Source organism: Perca flavescens, chromosome 16 (genome assembly GCF_004354835.1).
Source record: "Perca flavescens isolate YP-PL-M2 chromosome 16, PFLA_1.0, whole genome shotgun sequence".
Lineage (NCBI taxonomy): Eukaryota > Metazoa > Chordata > Actinopteri > Perciformes > Percidae > Perca > Perca flavescens.
In genome coordinates this window covers 4,848,943-4,869,888 of record NC_041346.1, presented here as the reverse complement: position 1 = coordinate 4,869,888, position 20,946 = coordinate 4,848,943, and the positions used below count along the sequence as shown (strand labels likewise).

At 40.5% G+C, this 20,946-nt stretch overlaps 1 protein-coding gene across 2 annotated transcripts in view; it reads left to right on the top strand.

The window, feature by feature from the left end:
- Positions 1 to 20,946, top strand: part of LOC114570959 (SWI/SNF-related matrix-associated actin-dependent regulator of chromatin subfamily B member 1) — a 40,744-nt gene that overhangs the window by 4,359 nt on the left and 15,439 nt on the right. For both annotated transcript variants that reach the window (XM_028601632.1, XM_028601631.1), the window contains exons 2-7: positions 2,014 to 2,125; positions 2,658 to 2,766; positions 4,086 to 4,223; positions 13,923 to 14,050; positions 14,205 to 14,371; positions 18,529 to 18,719. In XM_028601632.1, coding sequence (XP_028457433.1) covers positions 2,032 to 2,125; positions 2,658 to 2,766; positions 4,086 to 4,223; positions 13,923 to 14,050; positions 14,205 to 14,371; positions 18,529 to 18,719 — 827 coding nt within the window. In that variant the 5' untranslated portion in view covers positions 2,014 to 2,031. The remainder of the gene's footprint in view (positions 1 to 2,013; positions 2,126 to 2,657; positions 2,767 to 4,085; positions 4,224 to 13,922; positions 14,051 to 14,204; positions 14,372 to 18,528; positions 18,720 to 20,946) is intronic.

Genomic DNA, 20,946 nt, shown 5'->3' with positions numbered 1-20,946 from the left:
TATTTTGAGGCTAGCATAAAAGTGCCCCTAGCACTCCCATTCAAAAGGCCATTTGATCAAAAAAAACGAAAATTTTACAGAAAGGTCGACCTCCTTAGAAATCCTTTCCTTAATGTTGTCAGACACTTAGAATATTAACCTGATCCTGTCCGTGGCAAAACGAGCACTTTTGTGAAGGTAAATATAAGCTGGACAATTGCCCAATTAACAAGCAAAGTAGGGTTGGGTACCGTTTGGATTTTTACGATTCCGATACCGAACCGGTACTTTTGAAACGATTCAGATTCCTAAGCGATTCCTAAACCGATTCTTGAAAAATGACATCATTGGAATTTTTTTTAAAATTGAAAATTATTTAAATTTAACAATATATTAACGTTTTAAAGTACTTAAATATATAATAAGTAAACCTAAGTCACCTAACACATAACTACAATAATTTAACAAATAACATAAATAACATTTACACTATTAACAAGTAACAACAAAATAAATGTTGAGTTGGTATGCCAACCAGCTTCAAACTTTAGCAGTTCTTTTGCAGAAAAATGACCATATTTGCGTTCTCTGGCAAGATACGACACCTCTCCTGACTTATGGCATGTCCTGCACAGGAGAAATCTCTCTCAGATGGTGTCCAAGAGGTCTGTACACACAGGTATGAGTTTAAAAGGGCAGACAATTTGGGGAGGCTGTCCTGCTTCCCCCACCACCAGGCTACAGGGTCTTGTCCTCAACGATAGACTAGCAGAGCAAGTTTAATATGTTTACACTAATATGTTTACTAGTGATCACGTGCAGTGAATGGTTAATATGCTTTTACGTCCATTTTGGTGAGCCCAGAGGGAAAATATGGCATTTTAAAAGTAGCCTACATTTACAATAGCGTGATATTTTTACGTCCGTTTCGGAGCGTGTACAAAAAGAACTCGGTGGAAAAGGGAGAAAAAAAAAAAGAGTCTGCCACTGTCCAGAGTACAGAGGGAAAATATTTCAGTCGGAACCGAAATGAGGAAACAAAATTTGTGGCGATAGTGTGTGATGTGAATTCAACATTAACTTGTTACATTTAACTATTTTAGAAGCTGTGGACAGTGTTTACTTCATTAATGTGTTTACTGTGTTAATGGACTGAGGATGGGTGTAGGATTCGGTATTCGGTTTCGGATTCGGCAGAATCTTAACCAGTGGATTCGGTATTCGGCCCAACCCCAAAAATCTGGATTCGGTGCATCCCTACTGTATCTGAAAGCTAAGTTTCAGTCAACGCCCATAAACATGCGTTTTTGAACTTGTGTGGAAACTGGATATGGGCTTGAAGTTTATCAAGTTTATTTTGAATAGATTTTGGGCTCAAGATTCGATTAAAAAAAACAATTCACAGTATGTAAATGTAGTTACTTTTCCCATGTGATTGCAGTAGACATACAATTAAAAAAAATATATATGAATCGATTTTTGGAATTCTATGAATCGATTTTGAATCGGTAGAGCTTGAATTGCAACTTCAATGTGAATCGATTTTTTTTTTGCACAACCCTAATTAAAGTCTTTGTGATCATTGAGTCAAGACACAGGAAGGTTAGATCAGGGGGAGAAACTGACAGAGGGTTACTCCATTGCAGAAGAAACTCACTGCTATATTGAATCTGAGCCAGGTGATCTTGCAAGAGCTGGAGTCCATGAGAAAGGCATAACACCACCAACGACCAGTGTAATTAGTTATGTTATTAATTTGTTTACAATATTTTCATGCTTCAACCAGTGAAAGACGGGGTCAGAGAGAGAGGGAGAGAAAGAGAGATTTCTTTAGGCATTGAAGTATGCCTCCTCTCCGGAGGACAGCATCTAACAGAAACTTGTAGCACCTCAAAACATGGGTGGTTCATTTTGATTGCTTGTGTGAAAATATATACAGTATGTATATAAAAAATACTTTTAATCACAGTACATCACTGCAGAACATTTGATGTTTTTTTCATTTATTTAATTTTGGTTTCCTTTGCTCTCCAGGTTGGAAACTATCTGCGCATGTTCAGAGGCTCTCTGTATAAAAGATATCCATCTTTATGGAGGAGGCTAGCCTCGGTGGAGGAGAGGAAGAAAATCGTAGCATCATCACATGGTTATTGGTGCCTCTTTGTTTTTTCACACTGGACAGTGATAAAGTCATTTAGAACTCCTCCTAGTCTGGAAGCTCTATAGATTGTATACAAATTATATTTAATAATTGCCGCTATAAACAATTTTAATATTTTAGATGTAAAATATATTTGAATCAAGTGACCAGTCAGACTATTGACTTGTCAAGTTAAAAAAACAGCTTTAAAACTATCTTTTTTATTTTTATTGATTCATTTTATTTTTTACATTAATAGCCAGCGTTTCATTGGACTTTATCAGGGGAAATCATCCAGCATACAGTAGGGGGTGAAACTAGAATAGGTGGTTAACATGGCTAGATAGTTACCATGGTTAACCCAACTAACAGAAAATCCAAAAACATTATGTCATAGTAGTGGTGACAATCATTAATAAGTTAATAAGCATCAGTTACAACTGCTTAGCACTTGTATCCCCAATGAATGATTTACCACTTAAAATTTTAGCAAAAGTTGACATGCGTCTGTGTTTTCTTTGCCATTGTCCATCTGTAGCTACTAGTGTTACTCTGCTGAAGGCATCAGAATGTGAAGAGATCTTCGAGGGTAATGATGAGAAGTACAAGGCGGTGTCCATCAGCACAGAGCCCCCAGCTTACCTCAGGTAATTTCTATGAAATGGTGGCTCATTTAACATTTACAGTGTTTTATTTTTACATTTTCATTTATTTTAGATTTTTTCCTGGCCCAAAAAAGTATGTGTGAATGTGTGATCCAAGCTGTACCTTGGACTGTAATGTCATCAGGGTTATCTCAGCTTGTCTCGGAGACTACAAAATTGTAAACGTAAGCCTGCATAACAAACTGCATGTGGGGATTTTAGAGGACATTGCCATTTACCAGTCAAGGAGGGTGCTGAAAGATGCTATGAAGTTCGGATCTATTTTTTTTTTTTTTACTTGACTAGTGTCTACCTGAGCACAAGGTTCCAATGTTAGGAATAAAACATGTCAAAAATAGCTTGGCTGTGTAGATCTTACTGCTGTTGGTCAGGTTTTTCTGTTTTTGCTCATATGAGACTGTATTTGTTGCTTTCCGAAGCAAGGTGATGACAGAGAGTTTCAGATAACGGGTCTCCTATAGCAGAGAGTCTGCTCCTACAGGTGTAGCAGTGTGTTTGATAACTCTAGGGAAAGTTATGCTGAAGTTGTTGCTTCCATCCAGCTTTTCTGATTAGATAATTCACATAAAAATGTTTGTATGAAATTGTAAGAGTCCAGGGTCTTTTTGGTCTATCTGCCAATGGCTAGCCTGAATAGTGCTCTATGTGTGGTTCTGTAGCATGTGATTGAAACAATCTCCTGAATGAATCTCATCCCCAACACATGCAATGGCTGGGTTAAATCAGATCAACCAACATAGATTTTGGAATCCACCAGCCACAGTGGCAGGTGAATAAAAAAGTTAATTACCATCCCTGCAGCAATTAATAATAATAATAATAATGTATACTTTATTAATCCCGCAAGGGGAAATTACAATGTTTTCACTCTTTTGTTATTACACACAGGGCTGAATTACACACACATGCTCAGTACCTATACATGCACTAATAGAGAGATTTCAGAGTGAGGGTGCTGCCTACAGAAAGGCGCCCCGAGCAGTTGGGAGTTCGGTGCCTTGCTCAAGAGTACCTTTGCAGTGCCCAGGAGGTTAACTGGCACCTCTCCACCACCATACTGTGGTTGGTATGGGGACTTGACCAGCAACCCTCCGGTTCCCAACCCAACTACCTACTGACTGAGCTACTGCCACCCCAGTTGCATCATTTTGATGAGCAGCCATTGAAATGAAATGAAATTAACATGGATTTAGGTCTAGTTGCAAAGCCAAACGCAATAGCACCACTTTGTGGCATAAAATTAACAGAATATTAAAATTCATGATTGTCAACGTTGTTTTTTTTTTTTTTGGCCTTTCTAGGGAGCAGAAAGCAAAGAGGAGCAGTCAGTGGGTCCCCACGCTGCCCAACAGCTCTCACCATTTAGATGCTGTGCCTTGCTCCACCACCATCAACCGTAACCGAATGGGCCGTGACAAGAAGAGGACCTTCCCACTGTGGTGAGAAAGTTGTACAGAAAAAAAGTGCAAAAGTACCGAAAAAAGGTACCTGTTGTGACTAACTTGCCGCTACTGGTTGCTAATTGCGATTGTTGTTTCTAACGTGTACTCAGACAAACGATATCCAGTCCTTTCCGATAGTTTGTTTTTGCGGCGGTATTTTCTGCGTCCACAGCGTTCATTTACAATAACAAGAAATCATATAAAAGGTCCATAAATAACGTAAGCCGAGCACAGTTAAAAAACTGTTTGCTCCTCTTCTTCAATTAACAACACCTGTTTGCATCAATACAGGAACTTAAATACCTAAGCCAATCTAGGCCTTGGCAACACAAGGCGATGTCATGCCCCCTGTGGCTTGGAGGAAAACCACCCATATGGCTCCTACACACCAGGCCCTAATTGCTTCTGGCAGAAGACAAAGCAATTATTAACAATACAAATAAAGGGGCCATAACATAAACAAAATAAAAAACAAAAACTTAAAACAAACCCACACTTTGGTTTTGATAACTTATGCAAAAACTCATTACTGCATAACCCTATAGATACACGTATTCACTCTGTGGCCTCACATAAGAGACATATTTTAGTTACAGGTCGTACGACCACATTTGTCTTTGTTTGAAGACAAACAGAACGTACAAGTCCCCTTTTATCAGGGAAAGTTTCCAGTATTTTTCTAAGCATCCAAGATCCACGTGGAGCTGTAGAATCCACAACAACAACGACATCCCCAGGCATAAAGCTTCTTTTTTCCTTTGTCCATTTTTGTCGTTCCTGCAACAGTGGTAGGTACTCATGAGTCCATCTTTTCCAGAAGAGATCAGCAATATATTGGACCTGTTTCCATCTTCTTCTTGCATACAGATCACTTCTTTCAAAAAGTCCTGGTGGTAGACTAGGCTTCCCTTTCAGTAGAAGCAAGTGGTTAGGAGTCAATGCCTCAAGGTCATTTGGATCTTCAGATAGTTTAGTGATGGGCCGGTCGTTCAGTATTGCTTCAACTTCACAAAGCACTGTTTGAAATCCTTCATCATCCAAACTTTGTTGACGAAGAACTGAACTCAGCACCCTTCTAATTATCCGTCTGATGCGCTCCCAAACGCCACCGTGATGTGATCCAGAAGGTGGGTTGAAAATCCATTTAATTCCTTTTTGCAACAGGTATCTTTCAATGTGATCCAGATTTAACGATGCTAAGGCCTCTCTCAATTCTTTATCAGCTCCCACAAAGTTGGTACCATTGTCTGATCTCATGTGACAAACTTGTCCTCTCCGACAGATGAATCTTCGCAATGCATTGATACATGAACTTCAAGAAAGTAAGCAGTTTCCAGGTGAATGGCTCTGCTTGTCATACAGGTGAAGATCACTCCGTAACGTTTTAAAGTGTTACGTCCCCTTTTCACCTCAAATGGACCAAAATAATCAACACCAACATTAGTGAATGGAGGGAGATCAAGAACAATTCTCTCTGTGGACAAGTCTGCCATCTTTTGTTCACCAGCCTTTCCTCTTTAGTGTTTGCAAAATCTGCATCTTGTGATTATTTTCCTCGTGGCAGAGTTAGCATTTGTGATCCAATATTTTCTCCTTACAGTGGAAAGCACATGGTTTCTTCCTGCGTGCCCCAACTGCTCATGAAAATGGCGGAGAATAAGAGTTGAGAGGTGTTGTTCTTTAGACAGGATGAGGGGATGTTTTGTGTCCTCAAGTAAAGCTGATTTATTGAGGCGTCCACCGACCCTCAGAAGGCCATCTTCTAGAACTGGATCCAGCTTGTAGATGGTGCTGCCTTTCTTCACTGATTTTTGAGATGATAATGCAGCAATCTCATCCTGGAATCTCTCTCGCTGACAAAAGGAAATCAGTGAGTTCTCACCTTCGAAGAGGTTGTCCAGTGACAAGTTCTTCCCTTTAAGTGAAGATCGAAAAGCTTGCACTACTATGTGCGAGCTGCAACTGCTTTCTTTGCTTACTCAGCTTTAGCAGGAGTTCCTTCAGTCTGAGGATCCATGCAACTGCAACTTTTAATCTCTGCCAATCCGAGAAACAAGTTATTAGTTGATTAGTGGCATTCAATGTGTTATTGGTTGCATTAACCAGCACGCTTTGCTTAACCTCTTGATCATCACTTGGGATGCTGAAATCCAAAGGCAACCTTGGCCATTCGTTTTCTGTTTTCCCATAGAAAAGCTGGGCTTTCAATCAATCTTTGGTTGACCAACCTTTCAACTGTTAATCCTCTTGAAGCATCATCTGCAGGATTTAGGGATGTGGGAATATAACTCCACTGTGAAACGTCTGAGTTGTCTCTTATCATGGACACTCTGTTAGCAACGAAGGTTAGGAATCTTTTGTCCTCATTTTTAATGTACTTTAGAACTGATGTACTGTCGGTCCAAAAGCGTGATTTCTTCAGTAGAATCTGTAGCTCTGATTGAAGCATCTTGTCAACTTTAATGGCGACAACAGCGGCAGTGAGTTCTAGACGAGGTATGGTGATGGGTTTTAGAGGAGTCACTCTGGATTTGCCAAACAAGAGCGCAACATGGACCACTTCCTTATGGTTCTGCATTCTGAGGTAGGTAACTGTGCTGTATCCATTTTCACTAGCGTCTGAAAAGTGATGCAGTTGTGCACTTACGATCTTTCCAAATCCTTTAGGCTTGATGCACCTGTTAACTTTGAAATCAGTCACTTTCTGTAGATCTGTCAGCCACTTGATCCACTTCTGCACAAAAGGTGGAGGTATGAGGTCATCCCAATCATACTTCTGCCTACGTAACCCTTGCTGCAGCAGTTTAGCAGGGAGGATAATTGGCGCCAAGAACCCCATTGGATCATAGATGGAACTGATTACAGACAACATGCCGCGTTTGGTGTGAGGTTGCTCCTTGACCTTCAGGTGGAATTTGAAAGTGTCTGTTTCTATACACCATTGCAGGTCTAAAGCCCTCTCTACTGGCAATTTCTCTCGGTCCAGATCCAGCTCAAACAGGTTCTGTGATTTGTGTTCTTCAGGAATACTTTGAAGTAGGTCCCGGCTGATCCATTTTGTGAGATTAAAACCTCCTCTACTCTTAACCATGAGGACAGCCTCCTCTTCAGAGGAAAGGCTTTTCAGAAGGTCATCCATGTAGAAATTTCTTTTGATTGTGTCAATGACTTCTTCCGGAAAGCTTGTTCGGTTATCCTCAGCAGTCTTCTTAAGAGCAAAGCAGGCACAACTGGGTGACGATACAGCCCCAAATAGGTGAACAGTCATACGCTACTCTACAAGATCACGGTCCAGATTACCTTCAGGCCACCATAAAAGTCTTAAAACGTCCACATGCTCTTCTGCTACCTTGACTTGATGAAACATGTCTTGTATGTCTGCCATAATGGCTACAGGATCTTGTCTGAACCGTAAAAGCACTCCTATTAAGGAGCTGTTCAGGTTTGGGCGTTGTAAAAGTTGATTATTGAGAGAGACACCTTTAAACTCTGCCCCACAGTCATTCACAACACGCAAGGTTTTCTTCTTAGGATGATATACTCCATGATGCGGTATATACCATACCTTTCCCTTGCATGGCATCTCTTTTTATTTAATTCTGTATCTCCCTGGACAGCCCTTTCCTTTTTTGCAATGTGCAAAATGCTTGGATGAGTTGGTTGCAGTGTCTGCAAGTAATGCGCCTGTCGCAGTTCTTGCTTAAATGCCCTGTGCATAAGCAACCAAAACAGAGACCCTTCTCCTTTTAGAAAGTTTAACTTGTCCCCGTGTCTCCTTTTCTCCTGTTGTGGACATTGCTCCAATGCATGACCACGTGTACAATACAGACAGGACTTCTGGTTTAGCTTGTCGCAGGAGATACTTTCTTTTTGTGCTTTAACTCCTTGGGCATCTGATTTTAACTCATCAGAAATAGACACATGAGTCGCAAAACTGTTTCTTTTGAAAGGTGTTTTCATTTGAGACTTGTTTTCTGATTCCTTTCTGAGATGGAATGTCACCAAAGACTGGATCAGAAACGATTCTGACCTGTTTCTCAATGAATTTGACAATGTCGGTGAAACAAGCTCTTTGTTTGGTTTGGTCCAAGATTTGGCACGCTTGTACCCTCCATTGTTCTCTGAGCTTATACGGAAGTTTCTGAATCACAGTTCTCATGGTTCCTGGCATGTTTAACTCTTGCAAATAATCAAGCTCATCCATAGCATTGGAACATTCACGCAGATACATTGCATAAGCTTGGAATCCTTTAATGTCCTCTGACTTAACAGTTGGCCAGCCAGTAATTTTTTCCATGTAGGCTTCTGTGACCTTTATTTCATTTCCAAAATGCTCCTTCAGTAGCTGTTTGGCAACAGTGTAACCTCTTTCTGTTGTCATATGAAGACAGCTGCGTACAAGGTCTCTTGGCTGTCCATTAGTGAATTGTTCAAGATAGTATAGACACTTCCCCTTATTGTTTGTTTTTGCTTCCACACAATGTTCAAAGGCTTTCATAAATGATTTGAACTGCAGAGGGTCTCCATAATACATTGGAATTTCCCTGCGAGGCAGAAAGTGTGAGGTTTGCAACTGAACAAGGAGTGATGTTTCATTCTGTTGTTGCATCAAGCTGTACAGATCTCCTGGTACTTGAATATTGCTTTCAGCTGGTAAAGAGGTATTGATGAATGCTGGGTTTATTTGCCGTTCCAGAGGATCCAAAGTTACTGTGGGTATTGTAGGCATCTCTTGTTGAACTTTGGCACGATCATGCTTACTGTGGTGAGGTGGGTCCTTTAAACGCTGTGATGGCTGCCTATGCAAAGGCTCGTATGTTTTTCCATTTGGATTGAGAGATGTAGCAATGGATTTGTTCTCAACCCCCTTTTCAAAATAAGACTCCATTCCGTCTGATTTTACACTTGCAACCCTGCTGCTGTCACAGGCTTGGAGAACAGCTATGGCCGTTAATCAACTCTAACCTGCGCTGAACCTACCCCAAAGTTAGCCGGCGTAGACGCAGCGACATCTCACTGCTGAGCCTCGTTCACACAGAGTCGCTCCAAACGCTCCAGTACAGCTGCGGTCCACCTTCGGTTCCGCTGCTGTCCACCTTCGGTGTAGCCCCAAACGCACCAATACAGCTGCGATCCACCTTCGGTGTAGTTCCAAATGCTCCAGTACAGCTGCGGTCCACCTTCGGTGTAGCTCCAAACCGCGTTGATCCCAATTATCCCAAGGCGATGTCATGCCCCCTGTGGCTTGGAGGAAAACCACTCATATGGCTCCTACAGTACCGTTGGGTACCGGAACCAAATGACTCATCATGAATTGACTCATCATTGTTGGTGATCAGACCAATGACTGTTGTGTCATCTGCAAACTTTATGATGTTTTTTGTTCTATGGACATGCAGACAGTCATGTGTGAAGATGGTGTACAGCAGTGGTTCCCAACCTTTTTTCCTTGGCTACCCCCTTACTTATGTCTAAGAAAAGCTGTGTTTGATGCGCTTCATCCTCACACAGCTGGGCAAACAGTCTCTTGTTCATAGGGCAAGCTTTGATGAAGTTTACAACTTTAACAACAGTTGCCAGGGTGTCACTGAGGTCTTCTGAAAGTTTTTTACTGGCTAAGGCTTGGCAATGTAACATACAGTGAAAATGTAGCATTCCGGGGGCTTTTTCCTTCAATTGGCTGTTAAATCCCTTGTTGTTTGCCCATCATCGCTGCAGCACCATCAGTGCAGCTTGCAACAAGATTATCTTAGGGCAGGTTGTTGGATGAGAGGTTGTATTGTGTGTCCACAGCCATAAAAATATCTTGTCCTGTTGTTGTTGTGGTTAGATTGGTAGACATAAGAATGTCTTGTTTCAAGTCCTCACCGTGAATATATTGTACATAAACGATGAGCACGGACTTGTCTGACACTGTTGTCGTTTCATCCAACTGAATGGCAAAGGGAATATTTCTAAGTGTCCGTGCAGCTGGTTTTGACAATCTCTAGCAATTTTATCATTTCTGTCTTTGACAGTGTTACCAGAGAGTGGGACGGTTTTCACTTTATCCACCATCTGTGGGCCACACAGTCTCTCTACAATTTTCAGGCAGGCGCATTTGATTAGCTGCTCTCCAATAGTGTGTGGCTTTTTAGTCTTGACAATTAATAGCGAACACTCAAATGACGCCTCCGTGGCTCTGTGTAAATCACTGCCGGCTCTTTCAAATGCTTTTCTGATGTCCGTGGATCTTTTTGATAGTGCATGTTGCTTTTTCCTCTCAAAAAAGTCCTGGCCTTCTCCAACAGTCTTCTGGTGTTTTTTTTTCTTGGTGTCGTTTCATTTTGCTTGGGTTCATGCTGTCATTAGCTAGCTTCTCGCCACAATTGACACATTCTGGCCAAAACTTGTCCTGTCCTTCAATAAAACCGAAGTTGAGGTAACTCTCGAGTTAATGCCTTACTTTCTTTTTTGATACAGAGGAGTCATCAGCACTTTTACGTTTCTCCGACATGTTTCGTTCATAAAATAGTGATGCCGTGGCGGCAGGAAAAAACGAGGATGATAGCAGCTAGCAGCTGACCTGATGACAGCAAGGGTCCCAGGTTAAGAGGTCACGGAGGTTTGACCTACTATGTAGCCTGCCTACAATTTTAAGCAAGAACAAAAAATATAATTTTTATACAGACTTTTGTATACATTATCTATTCTAGTGTATTATCATAATTTTTTATATTTTCTTTACCTTAACCTCAAACCCGATAAAGACTTGTACACCCCCTGTGCTCTTTGGCGCCCCCCTGAGGGGTGCGCGGACCCCAGGTTGGGAACCACTGGTGTACAGGATAGGGCTCAGGACACACCCCTGAGGGACACCAGTGTTCAGGATGAGGGTGGAAGATGTTTTCCCAGCCTGACAGTCTAGGGACGGTTGGTCAGGAAGTCCAGGGTCCAGTTGCAGATGGTTTTGTTCAGGCCTAGCCCATGAAGTTTAGACACTAGGCTGTTAGGGTTGACAGTGTTGAATGCTGAACTAAAATTCAAAAAGAGCATCTGACATATGTATCAGGATGTTCAAGGTGCTCCAGTGTAGTGTGGAGAGTGACACAGATTGCATCTACTGTGATGTGTTAGCCCGGTAGGCAAACTGGTGTTGGTCTAGTGTGGCAAGGATGGAGTGTTTAATCTGGACCAGGATTAGTCTCTCAAAGCATTTGGCTATCACCAGGTTGAGTGCAATTGGGTGATAGTCATTTAAACAGCTGATGCTTTTTAGTTTGGGAATAGGCACGATGGTTGTTGCTTTAAGACATGTTGGGACAACAGCGTGGTTCAGGGAAAGATTAAAGATGTTGGTAAAGATTTCTGCCAGCTGGTCTGCACATGCCTGAAGTACCCTGCGCCCTGAGACACCATGTGGCCCAGCTGCCTTTCTTGTGTCGATGCTGCACAGTGCCCTCCTGACTTTGTTTGTTTTCAGTGTTGGACCCTGATAAACTGGTGGCGAACTGTGTGTTCATTACCCTGGAGTTGTCACCTATGTCGAACCGGGCAAATAATGTGTTTTAGAATGAGTTTCTCTGCTAGTGAGGGATTGCTGCTTGTGATGTGATTGTCCTTACATTTGTAGTCTCAGATGGCCCGTATGCCTTGCCACATATCATCAAGAGTCATTACTGGTGAAGTGTTTTACTCTATAGCAGAGTGTAGAGGCTTCAGTGCCAGTCCAGAATTAGCATGGGGTGGGATGTAAACAACTGCTTTGTAATCATAGACTGTAAATATTAAGTCTATGTTTGAGATATGTTTTCTCTTGTTTGGTGGGTGTGTCTCTAGTTTATTGGCTCAGGTCTCGCACTCCCCCTAGAGGCCCGGAGAACTTCCGTCGTGTAAACTGGATTCAGCGTTTTTCTGGTGCATTTGTTTTCAGGGATTGTGTGCTTTTCTTTTTGCATTGTTGTGGCGATAGCGCGGTCAGCGAGCTTGTTATACCAGCAATCTCTTACAACAGTTACAGTTAATCTTGGCTGGCATAACTAGAGTAGCAATATTTACAGTTTGAATTTTGTCACGCCACTTATACAACATATCTCTAAAGGTCTTCTAAAGCTAACAACGGTGTCCGATTTCAAGTTAATGAATTTTTGTGAAGATTAGGGGTTTCGTTATCTATGACTGTCCCTTCAATCCTAGCTATGTGTAGGTACAAATCACGGATAGTTAGCTTCATTTTCGGCATTAATAAAGTATATTTACAGTTTGAATTTTGTCACGCCACTTATACAACATCTCCCTAAAGGTTGTATAAAGCTAACAACGGTTGTCCGATTTCAAGTTAATGAATTTTTGTGAACAGTAGCTAGGGGTTTTGTTAGCTATGACTGTCCCTTCAATCCTATCTATGTGTAGCTAGCTACAAATCACGGATAGTTAGCTTCATTTTCGGCGTAATTTGTATATATTTACAGTTGGAATTTCATCACGCCACTTATACAACATCTCCCTAGACTGTGACGTCACAGTCCGAAATGAGCTAACCACACCGTTAGCTCGTAGCGTTCACAAGTTCACCATAATCTACAAAAGAACTACTTACATGTGCGCCCTCATTTAGAAGTCTCCCAGCTAATCCTGCCTTGTAACTGACCAAAGTTGGAGAAACAGGCTTTCTTTTACTGTCTCTAGAGTTAGCTAGATGACATGCTCTACATCTCACTCTGTAGCTAAAACAGAAACCAGGTGAAAAGAGGATCTGCAGCAGTGAGAGAGAGCTGTGCAGTACAACAAAAATATGGTGTTTTTTGAAAATTAAACCATGTAAACCTATTCTGGTACAACCTTAAAATGAGCATAATATGGGCGCTTTAAGAGACCTGTCTTTTTTTGTATATTTACTATATTTACTGTTTTTCTTAACCGATAACTCGAATAATTTATATAATAATTGGTAAAATACTTGACTACTAACATTTTTCACATCATGTGAGTAGTACTTCTGTTTTCACCTGAACAAGAAACTGGACTGAACTGACAACACAAAAAAGGCCAGAGCAGACTGTATCTGCTGAGGAGACTCAAGTCATGGGGTGTAGGGGGGACTCTACTGAGGACCTTTTTATGACTCTGTGGTGGTGTCAGCCATTTTACTGGGGCAGTGGCATTGCATAAAACACTTGACAAGCTGGTTAGAAAGGCCAGTTCTGTTCTTGGATGCCCCTTTGACACTGTGGCGGCTGTGGGAGATAGGAGTATACAGTAGTGGCTAAATTATCCGCCATGATGGAGAACTTATTCCACCCTATGCAGGACATTCTGAAGGTACTGAGCAGCTCTTTCAGTGACAAGCTGCTGCCCCCGTGCTGCGTCAAAGGGAGATATAAAAGTTCTTCTCTTCCTGCTGCTGTCAGACTTTATAATCAGCACTGCTCCCAGTAGACCACATGGACAAAACACACACACACACCAGGACTGATTAGTGTGCAGTAATGTAACTGTATATACTTTAAATACAACTGTTTACTATTTTGTTCTTTACTTATATTTACTTGTTTTTTTTTTAGATTATCTTTTTGTACTTTTGTGCACCATCCCTTGCTGCTGTGACATTGTGAATTTCCCCATTGTGTAATTTGTTTTTTTATCTTGAATCTTTAGAATTATTGGATAAACAATAATAATCCAACATTGAGTTTTATTATGTCTTGTCTTACTCAGCTTTGATGACCACGACCCTGCAGTGATCCATGAGAATGCAGCCCAGGTAGAAGCACTGGTTCCCATTCGTCTAGACATGGAAATAGATGGACAGAAATTGCGTGATGCCTTCACGTGGAACATGAATGGTAAATTGAATATAACATTATATATTATATTAATAGGCAATGTGTTTACCAACATCCAAAACAAACCGTATTGTCACCTTTATAATTTATTTTGGAATGTCAAGTTATTACATTTTGGAATTTTATCTAACTTCACCAATCCGCCCCTCTTCAGAAAAACTGATGACCCCAGAGATGTTTGCAGAGATTTTATGTGATGACTTGGACCTGAATCCTCTGGCCTTTGTCCCCGCCATTGCCTCAGCCATTCGTCAGCAGATTGAGTCCTACCCCACTGACAGTATACTGGAAGAGCAGGCAGACCAGAGAGTCATCATCAAGGTGGGTGCTGAATCAAAAAAAGAAAATCAGGTGACTTGACAGGAATATACTTATTGACTTATACTTTCAACATAATTGAGGTAATATAATTGGAGTCTTCATGTCTACATATCCTCAGGTTTCCAACACAGGAGAAAATATCTGTATTAATTAGGGCTGTCAAAATTAACAAAACAGTAACGAGTTAACGCACATTCCTTTTAACGCCACACATTCTTTTGACGCGCGATTAACAAATGCGTGTTCTGTGATATTGCTCTGTAGTTTGGGAAAATAAGGAAGTGATGCAGCAATAATGTTGTGGACAGTGTTGCCAGTTTGGCGACTTGTCCACAACGACGTACACACACATACACCATGACCTTGGAACCACTACACAGGGCTGCACGCTCACATGAAAGAGCACACAAACCTAGTTATAATGCAAAAAAACCACTTTTTCATAAACTTTAAAAGTTTAAAAGCTTATATTGTTATAAACAACAAAACCAGACTGAAATTTTTTAAACAAATTGTCAGAGATGTGTGAGTGAACTTTAGCTGCAACTACTCTTTAAAGAACTTTCACCATTTTTCAGCAGTTATCAAGGTTATTGGGATCAGCGCTGTGTTTTTTGAGTATAGGAGTTATTGCAGCTGTCTTGAAAGATGATGAAACAAGACCAGAAGCGAGAGAGGACTGGATGATTTTTGAATAATACTAGAGATATAAGCTGCAGTTGGGAGTTGAAAACATAATAATGGAGAGAAGAAGTGATAATAGGAGGCAGGATAGAGTGCACTGGCTGGTGCATGTTTTATGGAGGTCAATTGCTCGTAAATATTTTTGATGAAAACGTTCATGAGAGTGTTTCAGTGGGCAGTGGAGTACATGTGAGGTGGGAAATTTGAAAATATTTGGGTCACCCTTAAGCAAAATCAATTCTTGGATATGTGGAACAAGTTCAACATAAAACAACAACAAGCATTACCCATCCAAAATTGTGACATCTGGATAGGACATAAATCAAATACAAATAAATCAAATCAATTCAGATCAATTGATTATAAAAGAAAAAACTCCAAACATTAGAAGACACAGATTAAGACAACCTTGACCACACGGACAAAAGCTCTCCCGTCAAGGAACATGTAATGTTCAGACAGGATTAAAAAAGAAAATGTTTAAATGCAGCACCCCAGAGAGGCAGGGTGCAGTGTTAAAGTTGTTTAATATTGTAGTACAGTCAGGATGTTTTCCTGACATCTGGTGTGAAGGGCTTATTTTACCCCATTCATAAGAGTGGGGACAAATCAGACTTGATTCTTCTTGGCATGAAGTGCTCTATGGGCTGTTAAAATTGAAGACAAACAAAATAAATTTGTCACCCAGAGAAAAGGTGTCCGTCAGTGTTTCATTTTTAGTCTGTCTTTATTAAATGTGTATATAAATGACTAACCACTAAATGACTTGCTGTTGAGTTGGGTCAATGTGCTGCTCCTGGCCTCTCCCCTCTAGATTGAAAGATGAAGTCTCAATTTTATGCTGATGCAACGTTTTGTGTGGGTTTAAAGCTGTTAGATAGACTAGCTGGCTGTGTAGGGGGCTGTGTTATGTTGTTATAGAGATTAATGCAGCGCGATAGTTAATGGCCCAACAGCCAAACAGAAGTATATAGACGTTCCTCTGTGTCGCATCTAGCGATTTAAAGTACCACTACACAGATTAGAAAGCAATTTGTGTTGGGGGGGAGATACTTATTTTCATACAATCAAGCATCAAAAACTGAGGAGGACACGCTGTTGGATGCTGTCCTCCTCTCCTACTCTTTCTTCAGTGCCTAACAAATCTGTCTCTTTCTCTCACTGACCCTGTCTTTCTGCTTGAGCAGCACTAGTTGAAACCTGAAAATATTGTAAACAAATTGATAACATAACTAATAACACTGGTCGGACTGTTCAGCTCTGTTTCAAACTGATACCTCCGGTTCAGGTTGGTCCTCATCCTAAACACGTGCCTTTTTCAGTGTAAGAGTAAAATATTACATTACATTATTTATAACAAGTTTATTTGATTCACAACTGCTACATGAAGTGTTTTGACCTCGAGAACCCCACTGCATTTTACCGCAAACTTGCGACTAGTTAACTTTCTAAAGCAGGCGCAATCGCTTGTTTGCTAAGAGTTGGGTCGGGACTCCAACATTAACACACTGACAACATTGTATTCAGAATATAAAATATGTTTTATTGGACTTTTTAATGTGTGATTGTAAAATAAAGGTGTTCAGGAGATACCAACTTTTCGTGAACTTGGGATTATCGCTCTATCTCTTATTTCTCTATCCTCTTAAAAAAATCGGTCTGGCTATTATTAAACTAGTTTGGACCCAGCTTGTATCCCAGTCCAACATTCCTGGACCTAATTACAGGACCATAGGACATGAACAAATTGTCCGTCTTCTGTTTTATATTTCCAACAATTTCCTGTCTTTCTCAAGGTACCTAACATCATTTTTCATGGGTCATCACACTGCAGAACAAATGCATGATAAGTTTGAAAAAGTGTGTTCGGAGATAAGCTTCCAGAACCTGATTCAGCTGTCGATGGATGGCCCAAATGTGAATTTGAAGCTCTTCTCACTGGCCCAGCCGAACATTGACAAACAAATATGCAAGAAAATGTTAAATGTTGGAAGTTGTGGATTGCATATACAACACAACCCCTTCAGAGTAGGGTGTGCATCCACAGACTGGGAGCTGGGAAATGCTCTGTCAAGCCTTAAATGGCTATTCAAGGATGTTCCAGTTTGTAGGGAGGACTACACAGAAGTCATTGGTTGCACATCCTTCCCTCTTGATTTCTGTGGTCATCGGTGGCTGGAAAATGTGGAGTGTTCCCTTCAGATTTGGCCCTCTCTGAAAATGTACATCAGTGCTGCTAAAATGAAAACCGTAACAGAGCCACTTACAAAGTCTTTGAAGATGGCTGAGATGATTGTGCAAGATGCCCTCTTCCCAGCAAAGCTGAACTTCTTTCTAATAGTAGCTAGGGAAATCACACCATTTTTGAAGTTATACCAGACGGACAAACCCATGCTGCCATTTATGTGCGGTGATCTCACAAATATGCTGAGGAGTCTAATGGAGAAGTTTGTTAAGCCCAGTGTCATGAAGGATGCAACTACCCCTGTATAACTAATTCAAGTTGACTATGCTAACTCAGTCAACCACATAGATGTCACCAAACTGATTTGTCACAGAGCAAGCCCTAGAGGAGCACATGAAACAAAACTCTGAGAAGCTGAGGCTGGAGTTCAGACAGAACTGGAAGCTGTTTTTACTGAAGATGATCCAAACTGTTTGAAAAAGCACCACTTAAATATCCACTTGTTAGAGGCCTGTCTGTCCTTGATCCAAGGGTGCTCCTCAAAAGCAAAGAGACAAGTGTCCGAAAACTCAGCACTGTTCTCCGACTCCTCGTGGAATCTGGCTGCATTGAAGAACAAAGCTCTCGATGACATTCTAAGGGAGTTTGGCCACTTTCATGACCACAGTCTGGTGTGTGGGTCAGATTCCTTCAGAAATTTCAACCCACAGATGGGAAGGTTGGATGAATTCTACCATGAACATATCTGATCCTTCTGCTATTAAGAAACACAATTTTGGCTATAGCATTATGTCTTTTAATGTAACAAAAACACTAAATAATAATTTTGATTATGTATTGGTATGTAATTTACGTACAGTAAGGTGCTGGAAAAAGCTTTAAAATGGACCTGCAAAGTGCATGAAAAGTGCTTGAATTTGACCTTGGAAAAGGTGTACGACCCCGGTTTAATGTTGCACATTAATTTATAACAGTCAGTACAATAGTGAGTCAGTTTTACCTGAACTCCTATAACACTTTTTTTATGGACACCCTGCAGCCAATCAGAATCGAGTATTCACCCAAACCTGTGCTCTCGAACATCCCTCCAATCTTCTGCACGCCTAGACTAGGCTTCTTACAAAGGTCTTTGTAATCTTGTTTTTCTACCAGTTATAGAAGAATGTCGTATTCTCTTCAGGAACTGTATTGAGACAAATAAGAAGCCGCTGTAATGCTAATGTAATGTGTAGGATTAAGTTGCAAAAAAAACACTGGAGTGTACAAAATATTTTTTTGTATTTCTCAGCTGAACATCCACGTGGGGAACATTTCTTTGGTGGACCAATTTGAGTGGGACATGTCGGAGAGAGAGAATTCACCGGAGTCATTTGCACTGAAGCTGTGCTCTGAGCTGGGTCTGGGTGGAGAGTTTGTAACTACTATCGCCTACAGCATTCGTGGTCAGCTCAGCTGGCACCAGAGGACCTATGCCTTCAGGTAACTCACCCACTCACTTTAAAGAAATATTTTAACATTGGAAAGATGGTCTTTTCATAAAACTAGGGTGTCTATGCAGTAGGCGAAAACATTTTGTGTGTGTGTGTGTGTGTGTGTGTGTGTGTGTGTGTGTGTGTGTGTGTGTGTGTGTGTGTGTGTGTGTGTGTGTGTGTGTGTGTGTGTGTGTGTGTGTGTGTGTGTGTGTGTGTGTTTTGTGTGTGTGAGCTCGCATCGGTCTTTAAAGGGGTGATAGAATGATTATATAGGGTATTTTACACCGTTCCTTAAGGTCTCCTAATAGGTTATGTAACATTGGTTGGGCTGAAAATTGCCCGAATGCTATTTTATTAGGCCCTTAACTACCCTGTGAATATGGCTCTATTTGGAACAAGAGCTTTTCTTCCAAATATGGTATGCTTAGATGAGCTGCGTGCTGATTGGTTTGAGCGAACCACATAGAAACACATTGGAGATGAGACAGCAGGTCTCATATTTCAGACACTGCAAAGTTAAACATTGTTTGTCGGGCTATTTCGTTATTAAATTCACTTTTGAGACTTTTTTTAAGCGAGAAATCAACTATATAAAGCTCAAATATGGGCCATTTTACGAAAATTGATGGCTACTTGCAAATTTGGTAAGACGTGTCAGACTTTAGCTAGGAGCTCCACACAGTCTGACGAGAAAGCGGCAACCTCCATACCCAGTGAAAGTCACCGTTTCCCCTGGGTACTGGACTACTGGAATAGTTCTGCGGAGCTGGCTGGCTGCCAGCTGCCGGCATAACTAGAGTAGCTATATTTACAGTTTGAATTTCGTCACGCCACTTATATAACTTCTATCCGATTTCAATTTAATGAATCTTTGTGAACATTAGGGGTTCCGTTAGCTGCGACTGTCCCTTCAATCCTATGTGTAAAGATCGCGGCTAGTTAGCTTCATTTTCGGCGTAATAAATTAATCATATTTGACCTCTACATAGTTGATTTCTTGCTTAAAAAAGTCTCAGAAGTGAATTTAGTGGTAAAATAGCAGATGAACAATGTATACAATTTCTGAGATCTGCGCGACCTATTCAGAAGACTAAGCTGACCTCAGATCAGTAGTGTAGCCTATGTAAATGTTTGGGTGTGACAAAGATAGAGACTAGAGTCAAATGAGGAGGAGCCGCCCAGTTGACGTCAACTAGAGGTTCTATGTATGTCCTAGTTACCCAATAAACTGTCATTATTCAACTATGACAAGGTAAAATCGGTTTTGCATTCTATCACCCCTTTAAAATATTTCATGAACCATTCTTCTAATCTACTTGGTTTACTTCACACTGGTTACCCAATGAACTTGGGGTTTGGATTTTGGCGCAATTTGGACAGTATTGGATATTAAAAACTGTTAATAGGGGGTCACGTGATGCAGGGATAAGCAATGGCAGCTTGAAACGTGTGCTCCTGCTGTCTTTTGGGTTAATATCCTTAATATATCCTAAAATACATTCAGATATAGATATTTTTACCGTGGTAAAGTTGGTTTTATATTGGACATTGGATATTCGACACATTCGAAAACTCTATTATGCGGCTTACCATTTTGACCTATTCATGTCAAAATACTTCTGATGAACTCAGCTAACCCCCCTACACATAACACAAAGCTTATTTAAAAAAAAAAAAATCCTTTTGATTTTTTAAATATTTTTAAATATTAAAAAATGCTATAAATCTATTATGCGGCTTGACCTTTTGACCTATTCATGTCAAACCACTTTTGTTGAACTCGGCTAACCCCCCTACACATAACACAAAGCTTCTTTTAAAAAAAAAAAAAAACATCCTTTGATTTTAAAATAATTTTTAATATTCAAAAATGCTATAAATCTATTATGCGGCTTGACCTTTTGACCTAAAACCACTTCTGATGAACTCGGCTAACCCCCCTACACATAACACAAAGCTTCTTTTTAAAAAAAAAAAAAAAACATCCTTTGATTTTAAAATAATTTTTAATATTAAAAAATGCTATAAATCTATTATGCGGCTTGACCTTTTGACCTAAAACCACTTCTGATGAACTCAGCTAACCCCCCTATACATAACACAAAGCTTCATTTTTCAAAAAAAAACATCCTTTTGATTTTAAAATATTTTTTGATATTAAAAAATTATATAAATCTATTATGCAGCTTGACACACTCACGTCAGTTGCGGGGGTAACTGAGCCGCCGCCCAGC